Source organism: Enhydra lutris, unplaced genomic scaffold (assembly GCF_002288905.1).
Source record: "Enhydra lutris kenyoni isolate GAN:26980312 unplaced genomic scaffold, ASM228890v2 scaffoldscaffold192, whole genome shotgun sequence".
NCBI classification, from domain to species: domain Eukaryota; kingdom Metazoa; phylum Chordata; class Mammalia; order Carnivora; family Mustelidae; genus Enhydra; species Enhydra lutris.
This window is the reverse complement of record NW_019154276.1, coordinates 67862-78350: the sequence shown is the minus strand read 5'-3', so window position 1 is coordinate 78350 and position 10489 is coordinate 67862. Positions and strand designations below refer to the sequence as shown.

Here is a 10489-nt window from a genome sequence, read left to right as displayed (position 1 = left end):
GCGGGGCTCAGTGTCCGCAGCGCGCAGGGTGGGGGCGGCGGGGCGGCTGCGGGTCCGGCCTCGCTGCTGGCGGCCGCGGTGATGGTGACTGTGCCGGCTGCGGCAGCTCCCCGCCAGGTGTGAGGGTGACTAGGCTGGCGTGTGGGAGGCCACGGTAAGGCTTGAGACGAGGACCAAACCAGGCCCTGACTTGTGCCTCCTTTAAAGGCTGAATAGCCGAACAAAAGGCTTAGGTCGAGAAAGCCGGGTAGCACTGAGAAAGGGTCTGGGCTATGTGCTGTGCGCTCGCCTACGTGACTTCCCACACGTTTGCTAGTCAGATAGAGAAGATTTGGCGGGGGTCAGAAATTCTTGGCTGGTCCTTGCTGTCCTTGCACGGGCTATAGGCTACACCACTGTAAGACTGTGCTGTGCTTACACAAACTATGTCTTGAGTGGCCTTGAAGTCAGTACATCTGGCGCTAGCCGGTCTGCTATTGGTGCTTGGGAAATAGATAATGGCAAAGCTTGAAGGATTTTCTGTGCATGTTGCAAACTCTTTAGTAATCAAAAAATAGATACTTTCTTATGATTGTTTCTGTTAGCTATATAATGCCTCACAGCCTTGAATAAAATTGGCACTACTGGACATCCTCCTTGGTGCTCCTCCTGCCCCCATCTCTTTGTCTCTTAATTTCTTTTCAGCATCCTCTTACCCTCTCGACCCTGGTCAATTTGTCGCGCCGGCCGCGACACCGGTGCTGGGCCGTGGGACTGCTCAGGGCTCTCCGGGGCCCGCTGTCTGCTCCTGCTACTGATAAACTCGGGACAGCCGCTTCGGAGAGCTGCCGCGGGGAACGGGTGGTGGCCACGCTGGGTCTTGCATGATGGACGCAGGAGCTCCAGGGCTCCGGTCCTCAGGGCAGCACCGCCCGCCTGCAAGAGTGGGACATGCCCGTGCCTTCAGGTCAGTCCCTGCGATGACCTGGACGTTTGCAAAGTCTCAGAGATCACGAGACTCCCCCTTCACCCCTTATTTACCTTAAGGCTGGAGTAAGTCGAGTCAAGCTCGGTACTCAGCCAGCAGTACCCAAAAGGTGTCCACAGCCCAGGGTCACCCTTGCCAGGCCCCTCATCACTGTTGGTGTGCTCCTGTGGGCATCGCCAGCTGCACGCCCTCTGGAGAAAGCGTTGGAGGTTTTCTCCTGACTTCCACTGAGAGGCTCTTACCCTTCCTCCTTGTCCCCACACGCTCCTGTCAGCACAGGTTCCCAGCCAGCAGCAGCAGGAGGGGAAGAGCAAAGTGGCTTTGGAATTCTTGGGAGGCTGCAATGGCCATGGTCAGGCGTGGGCGCCCCAGCTGTGTCAGAGAAACTGGACGTTCTGTGGACAACGTGGCCAGATGGACGAACAGGGAAACAGGACTCCCTCAACTTTTGGAACGTGAAGGCAATGATGTGCCACCACTGTGGCCACTGACCCACCCATCAGTTCATGTTTGGTGAGTTGCTTTTCTGCTGGTGGCTCTGTGTCTGCGGAAGGCCAGCTCCCGGGGCCCTGCAGCAGGCATACCAGCTGTTCTTCTTGGAATAGGGAAGGGGCAGGGCCTTCTGTGCATGCAGAGCTGCAGCTGAGTTGGGCTCCGCGTTTACCGTTGTTTTCCTTGGAAGAGTCTTTTGAATGCTCTCAGCTCCAGGTCCCTCATCTGCAGGGACACAGCGTCTTGCTTGTGAGCATCCTTGCAGGATTAAGGGGTAGTGGTGCCCAGGAGGCGTTTATGACAGGGAGCACGTGTGGGAAGCTCTATTTTTAAAAATTAAAAAAATTTTTTTTTTTTTAAAAATAGAGCTTCCCTATGACCCTGCAATTGCACTACTGGGTATTTACCCCAAAGATACAGATGGAGTGAAAAGAAGGGCCATCTGTACCCCAATGTTTATAGCAGCAATGGCCATGGTCGCCAAACTGTGGAAAGGACCAAGATGCCCTTCAACGGACGAATGGATAAGGAAGATGTGGTCCATATACACTATGGAGTATGATGCCTCCATCAGAAAGGATGAATACCCAACTTTTGTAGCAACATGGACGGGACTGGAAGAGATGATGCTGAGTGAAATAAGTCAAGCAGAGAGAGTCAGTTATCATATGGTCTCACTGATTTGTGGAGCATAAGGAATAACGTGGAGGACAAGGGGAGTTAGAGAGGAGAAGGGAGTTGAGGGAAATTGGAAGGGGACGTGAACCATGAGAGACTGTGGACTGAGAAACAATCTGAGGGTTTTGGAGGGGCGGGGGTTAGGGGTTGGGTGAGCCTGGTGGTGGGTATTGGAGAGGGCACGGATTGCATGGAGCACTGGGTGTGCTGCATAAACAATGAATACTGTTATGCTATAAATAAATAAATAAATAAGGGAGCACGTGTGAGGAAGAGGCAAGGGGTCATCCACCATGACATGGAGGCTGAAATCTTTAAAAAATTTTAAAGAAATAATTATTTTATTTTATTTTCTTATTTTATTTCATCAGGACGAGTGCACTCCTTGATCCCTATCCACCATCCCCCACTCGCCTCTCTTCTCGTAACCATCAGTGGGTTCTCTGTGGTTGACAGTCTGTTTCCGGGTTCGTCTCTCTTTCTCCTTCACCCTTGGCTCTCTGTTTTGTTTCTTCAATTCCACACATGAGTGAAATCAAATGGTGTATGTCTTTCTCTGCCTGACTGGTTTCACTCAGCATTATTCTCTGTAGCTCCGTCCATGTTATTGCAAATGGCAAGATTTCATCCTTTTTTTTTTAAATGAATAATATTCCATTGCATACACATGACTCATCTTTTTCTATCCATCCATCCGTGGTCACTTGGGCTGTTTCCAGAATTCGGCTGTGGTACGCTGTAATTATTGGGGTGCATGTATCCCTTTGAATTAGCGTTCTGATATCCTTTGTGTGAGTACCTAGTAGTGCAATTGGTAGGTCGTAGGGTGGCTCTATTTTCAACTTTTTGAGGAACCTCTATGCTGTTTTCCAGAGTGGCTGCACCAGCTTGCATTCCCACCAGCAGCGCAGGAGGCTCCCCTTTCTCCGCATCCCCTCTAACTCTGGTTGTTTCTTGTGTTGTTTGTTTTATCCATTCTGATCCTTCTGAGGTGGTATCCCATTGTGGCTTTGATTTGCATTTTCCTGATGGTGAGTGATGTGGAGCATCTCCTCATGTGTCCATTAGCCATCTGTATGTCCTTGGAGAAATGGCTGCTTTTGTCTACTGCCCATTTTTAAATTGGATTATTTGGTTTTTGTGTGTTGAGTTTGACAAGTTCTTTATAGATACGTTGTTTGCAAGTATCTTCTCCCATTCCACAGTATGACTTGTACTTTGGTTGACTTTTGCTGTGCAAAAGATTTTTTATCTTGATGAAGGCCTGATACTTCAGTTTTGCTTTTGTTTCCCTTGTCTTTGTACATGGGTCTCGTAAGAAGTTGCCGTGGCCCATGTCGAACAGGTTGCTGCCTGGTTTCTCCTCTAGGATTTCGAAGGAGTCCAGCCTCACATTGAGGTCTTTCATCCATTTTGAATTTATCTTGGTGTACAGCATAAGAGAATGGTCCAGTTTTATCCCACTGTACGTGGCTGTCCAATTTTCCCAGCACCATTTACTGAAGAGACTGTCTTCTTTCCTGCTTTGTTGAAGATTAGCTGACTGTAGATTTGAGGGTCCATTTCTGGGCTCTCTCTTCTGTTCCACTGATTTCTGTGTCTGTTTTTGTGCCAGTACCATACTCTCCTGATGATTACGGCTTTGTAATAAAGCTTGAAGTCTGCAATTGTGAGGCTACTAGCTTTGGTCTTCTTTTTCCACATTCCTCTGGCTATTCAGGGTCTTTTCTGATTCCATACAAATTTTAGGATTGTTGACTCTAGCTCTGTGAAAAATGATGGTGGTATTTTGATAGGGATTGCATTACATGTGTAGGTGGCTCTGGGTAGTGTAGATACTTTCACAATGTTCTTCTGATCCATGAGCATGGAATGTTTTTCCACTTCTTTCTGTCCTCTTCAATTTCTTTCATAAGTGTTTTATGGTTTTTACAGTATAGATCTTTTACCTCATTGGTTAAGTTTATTCCTAGGTATCCTATTGCTTTTGGTGCAATTGCAAATGGGATCAATTCCTTGATTCCTTTTTCTATTGCTTCCAGATTGGTGTATAGAAATGCAACAGATTTCTGTACATTGATTTTATGTCTTGCAAATTTACTGAATTTCTGTATGAGTTCTAGCAATTTTTTTTTGAGTTCTAGCAATTTTTTGATGGAGTCTTTCATCTTTCTTTCTTTCTTTTTTTAAAGGTTTTCTTTATTTATTTGATGGAGAGCGAGAGATCACAAGTAGTGAGGCAGGCACGGGGGGCCTCCCCACTGAGCAGGGAGCCTGACCCAGGACTTGATCCCAGGATCCTGAGACCATGACCTGAGCCGAAGGCAGAGGCTTAACCCACTGAGCCACCCAGGCACCCTCTTTCAGGTTTTCTGTGTAGAGTATCATGCCATCTACAAACAGTGAAAATTTGCCTTTTTTTTTTTTTTTTTTGTCTATTTGGATGCCTTTCATTTCTTTTTGTTGTCTGATTCTGAGGCTTCCAGTTCTATGTTAAATAGTATTGGTGAGAGCAGCCATCTTTGTCTTGCTACTGACAGTAGGGGAAAGTCTCTGTTTTTCGCCATTGAGGAAAGATATTAGCTGGGAGTCTTTCGTATGTGGCCTTAGTGATGTTGAGGTATGTTCCATTTATCCCTACTTTGTGGAGGGCTTTTTTTTTTTTTTTTATCAAGAAAGGTGCTGCATTTTGCCAAATGCTTTATCTGCATGTGTTGAGAGGATCCTCTTGTTCTTCGTTTTATTAATGTGCTGTATCACATTGATTGATTTATGAATATTGAACCACGCCTGCAGCCCAGAAATGAGTCTCACTTGAAGGTGGTGAATAATTCTTCCAATGTACTGTTGAATTCAATTTGCTGTATTTTATTGAGAAATTTTTGAAAGATTTTATTTATTTATTTTAGACACAGAAAGAGTGTGCACATGAATGGGGGAGGGGAAGAGGGAGAGGAAGAGAGAGAATCCACAAGCAGACACCCCACTGAGTGCAGAGCTGAACGCAGGGCTCACTCCCACAACCCTGAGTCCATGACTTGAGCCGGAATCTAGAGTAAGACATTCAACTGACTGAGCCATGCAACCACCCCACTGTACTGAGAAGTTTGGTATCTGTGTTCATCAGGGATATTGATCTGTAATTTTCCTTTTTGGTGGGGTCTTTGTCTGGTTTTGGGATCAAGGTAATGCTGGCCTCCAAGAATGAGTTTGGAAGTTTTCTTCTTCTTTTTTTTTTTTTTTAGAAGACCAGATATTAATTCTTCTTTAAACGTTTGGTGGAATTCTGCTGGGAGGCCATCCTGTTCTGGACCTCCCATTTTTGGGAGATTTTTGATTACTGCTTCAAATTCTTTGCTGGTTGTGGGTCTGTTCAGATTTTCTATTTATTTATGTTTCAGTTTTGGTAATTTATACATTGTTAGGAATGCATCCATTTCTTCCAGATTGTCAAATTTGCTGGCATACAGTTACCCCAAATATTCTCTTATAATTGTATTTCCTTGGTGTTGGTTGTGATTTTTCCTCTTTAATTCATGATTTTATTTATTTGGATCCTTTCTCTTTTTTGGTAGGTCTGGCTAGGGGTTTATCAAACTTATTAATTCCTTCTAAGAATCATCTCCAATTTTTGTTGATCTGTTCTATGTATTTTTAAAAATTTCTATTTTATTGATTTCTCCTCTAATCTTTATTAAGTCTCTTCTCCTGCCTGGCTTAGGCTTTCTTTGCTGTTCTTTCTCCAGGTCCTTTAGGTGGAGGGTTATGTTGTGTACTTGAGACTTTTCTTGTTTCTTGAGAAAGGCTTGTATTGCTATATACTTCCTCTTAGGACTGCCTTTGCTGTATCCTAAAGGTTTAGAACAGCTTTGTTTTCATTTTCATTTGTTTCCATGGATTTTTAAAATTCTTCTCTTTTTTTGAGACTTTCCATTTTTATTGTGTATCTTTTTGTACTTTCAATTTTCTTTTTTTTAGATATCCATTTTTTTATTATGTTATATTAGTCTCCATAGAGTACATCATTAGTTTTTGATGTAGTGTTCCATGATTCATTGTTTGCATATAACAACCAGTGCTCCATGTGATATGTGCCCTCCTTAATACCTATCACCAGGCCAACTCATCCCCTCAACCCACTCTCCTATAAAACCCTCAGATTGTTTCCTGGAGTCCATAGTCTCTTATGGTTTGTCTCCCCCTCTGATTCTCCCCCCTTCAGTTTTCTCTTCCTTCCCCTAATGTTCCTTCCCTTCCTTCTTTATGTTCCATGTATGAGTGAAACCATATGATAATTATCTTTCTTGGCTTGACTTACTTCTTCACTTAGCCTAATCTCCTCCAGTCCTGTCCATGGTTTTTTTTTTTTAATTTGTTTTCAGTGTAACAGTATTCATTGTCTTTGCACCACACCCAGTGCTCCATGCAATCCGTGCCCTTCCCAATACCCACCACCTTGTTCCCCCAACCTCCCACCCCCCGCCGCTTCAAAACCCTCAGGTTGTTTTTCAGGGTCCATAGTCTCTCATGGTTCACCTCCCCTTCCAATTTCCCTCAACTCCCTTCTCCTCTCCATCTCCCCATGTCCTCCATGCTATTTGTTATGCTCCACAAATAAGTGAAACCATATGATAACTGACTCTCTCTGCTTGACTTATTTCACTCAGCATAATCTCTTCCAGTCCCGTCCATGTTGCTACAAAAGTTGGGTATTCATCCTTTCTGATGGAGGCATAATACAGTCCTGTCCATGTTGATGCAAAAGCTGGGTACTCATTCTTTCTGATGGCTGATTGTATATATGGACCACATCTTCTTTATCCATTCGTTTGTTGAAGGGCATCTTGGCTCTTCCCACAGTTTGGCGATTGTGGATGTTGCTGCTATGAACACAGGGATGCATGTGCCTCTTCTTTTCACTACATCTTCAATTTCCTGGTTGACTCATTCTTCAGTAGGATTCTCTTTAACCTTCAGGTATTTGAGTTCTTTCCAAATTTCCTCCTGTGACTGAGTTCAAGTTTCAAAGAACTGTGGTCTGAAAGTATACAGGAAATAATCCCACATTTTTGGTACTGGTTGAGACCTGATCTGTGACCCAGTATGTGATCTCTTCTGGAGAATCTTCCATGTGCACTGGAAAAAATACGTATTCTGTTGCTTTAGGATGAAATGCTCTGAGTGTATCTGTGATGTCCATCGGGTCCAGTGTGTCATTCAAAGCCCTCGTTTCCTTGTTGATCATATGCTTAGATGATCTGTCCATTGCAGTAAGTAGGATGGTGAAGTCCCCTAGTATTACTGTATTATTATCAATGTGTTTCTTTAATTTTGTTATTAATTGCTTCATATAATTGACTGGTTACAAATTGGGAGCATAAATATTTATGATTGTTAGATCTTATGTTGGATAGACCCTTTAAGTATTATATATTATCCCTCTACATCCCTTTGGTTTAAAGCCTAAGTTATGGGACAGAAGGATTGCTATCACAAGCTTTCTTTTTATGTCCATTACTGTGATAAATGCATTGTTCCTCACCCCATCACTTTCAGTCTGGAGGTGTCTTTAGGCCTAAAGTGAGTCTCTTGCAGACAGCATATCAATGTGTCTTGCTTTTTTATCCAATCATACCCTATGTCTTTTGATTGAAGCATTTAGCCCATTTACATTCAGAATAACTATTGAAGGACATGAATTTAGTGCCATTGAATTACCTGTAAAGTTTCTGTTTCTGTAGATTGTCTCTGTTCCTTTCTGGTCTATGTTACTTCTGGGGTCTTTTCACTTAAGGTATCCCCTTTAATATTTCTTGTAGGGGTGGTTTAGTGATCAGAAATGCTTTTAGTTTCTGTTTGTCCTGAAAGCTCTTTATCTCTCCTTCTATTCTGAATGACAGTCTTTCTAGATAAAGGATTCTTGGCTGCATATTTTTCCTCATTTAGCCCTGAATAGCTCATGCCAGCCCTTTCTGACCTGCCGGGTCTCTGTGGACAGGTCTGATGTCAGTCTAATGTTCCTATATCTGTAGGTTAAGGAGTTCTTGTCTTGAGGTGCTTTCAAGATTGTCTCTTTATCTCTGAGATTTGCAAGCTTCCCTTTTATATGTCTGGGTGTTGATCTATCTTTATGGATCTTGAGGGGGGTTCTCTGTGCCTCCTGGACATGCATGCCTGTTTCCTTCCCCAGATTAGGGAAGTTCTCAGCTGTGATTTGCTAAAAAATACTTTCTGTCCCTCTCTCGCTTTCTTCTTCCTTTGTGACTCCAGTGATTTTAATATTGTTTTGTTTTATGATATCACTGATTTCTCAAAGCCCCCCCTCATGATCTATTAGCTGTTTTTCTCTTTCCTCAACTTCCATCCTTTCCAACATTTTGTCTTCTATGTCACTGACTCTTCTGCTTCATTTACCCTAGCTGTTAGAGCATCTATTTTAGACTATGTCTCCCTTAAATCATTTTTAACTTAAGCCTATTAGATTTTAGTTTTTTTATTTCTGCACTGAAGGATTCTCCATTGTCTTTTATACTTTTTTCAAGCCTACCTAGTAACTCTATAATCTCTTTTCTGAATTCTAGTTCTAACATTTTACTTATATCCATATTGATTAAATCTATATCAGAGAATGTTACCTCTGGTTTTCTTTTGTTGTTAATTTCTCCTCCTAGTCATTCTGTTCAGAGAAGAATAGATGAATGGGAGAACAAAATAAACAAGATTAACAACAACCCCAGTGAAATACACAGTAGATAAGTCTCAAGAGTCTGAAACCAAAAATATAAGAAAAAAAAAGGGAATAAAGAATATAATCTCACAGGCAGACAAAACAAGGTGATCCACTTGGTCCTGGGTGCATTTTGGTCTCTGTGTTAGAAGACACTAAATCCCAAAATTGTAAAGGAAGCAAAACTTTTATATATATAGAAAAATAAGGGCGCCTGGGTGGCTCAGTGGGTTAAGCCGCTGCCTTCGGCTCAGGTCATGATCTCAGGGTCCTGGGATCGAGTCCCGCGTCGGGCTCTCTGCTCAGCGGGGAGCCTGCTTCCCTCTCTCTCTCTCTCTCTCTGCCTGCCTCTCTGTCTACTTGTGATCTCTGTCAAATAAATAAATAAAATCTTTAAAAAAAAATTCCCATAAAAAAAAAGAAAAATAAAATTGAATATAGTGAAAGGAAGCAAAAAATGAAGAATGTAGGTAGAAAATGTAAATGTAAAAATGAAAGTTAAAAAAGGCTTAAAAATAAAGAATTGATAAAATAAGAAAGTTGTTGAAAAGGAAAAAAAAGGAAAAAGAAAAAATTTTAACCTGAAATATCAGTGAATCGCGAGAAACAACCTCAAAATCTATCTAGTATTTTCCCCAGAGCTGGAGCTGTGCAGTGCTGAGTGCTCCGTACGCGTGGTTCCCTGTCCTTCCCGTGGGTCTTCTGGGGGAGGGGCCTGGCTGCACCTGCACCAGGGGTCTCTGTGTCAGCAGAGTTGCACCACCCCTTGCCAGGGTCGGGTCGGTGTGAGCTGCTTCCAGTTTTTCTCTGTGGCTTTTGTTCCCTGAAGGCACTTGAGCCTCTTTAGAGGATGTGAGTAAAAATGGCCACATCGTGGTCTCCAGCCCGGAGCTGCAGGACGGCGGCCTCTCCTTCAGTAAACCCTGGGGGAAAAGCAGCCACCACCTCCCTGTGCGCCACACCCTGCAGACCCGCGCTGCGCCCCTGTGTCCCTCGACCCCAGCGGGTGGGGCGGCGCTGGGGTCCGCTGCGCACTGGGCTCCCACTCTGGTGGCGGTGGCCGGATGGGGCCGGATGGCGGCCGCCCGTTGATGGCAACGCTGAGCTGAGGGCCCTGCGGGGCTCCTGGTGTGGACGGGGTTCCCGCTCGGGTGCCTGGGCGCCTCGCCGCCCTCCGGCGCCTCGTCCTCTCCGTGGCCCCGGGGATCCTGAGACCGGGCCGTCCCCGCCGGACTCTGTGGCGTGGCAGCACCTGAGCGCCTCCCAGGCCGACGTCCGGAAGTGCTGACGTGGCTCTGTGGCTCTGTCACCTAGAGGCCGACGGCTTGCCACCTCCCCCGCGGCCTGGCCCTGGGCGCTGTCCTGGCGGCTCCGCACCTCCTGCGGGACGGGCAGCTGCTTGTGGAGCGGCAGCAAGTCTCTGATGTTCGGTCGCCCAGGGCCTCTGAAGCAGCTGACAGCGGACCGCGGGCCGGCGGAGAGCAGGCCGCCCGTGCGCCGCGCGGCCTCGAGCCCCTCCACCTCCGCACCGAGGTTCGTTACCTGCCGCCGGGTCTGCGCTGCTGTTTTCTGGAGACGCTTAAGGAAGTTCCAGATACTGCCCGGACCCGCGCCTGACGGTTGGT

At 45.1% G+C, this 10489-nt stretch overlaps 1 gene segment (V, D, J or C); it reads right to left on the bottom strand.

Moving 5' to 3' along the window:
- The window catches only part of LOC111140143, a 69338-nt gene that overhangs the window by 20033 nt on the left and 38816 nt on the right, over nt 1-10489 (bottom strand). The window contains 1 exon segment of the C gene segment in view: nt 5117-5135. Coding sequence covers nt 5117-5135 — 19 coding nt within the window.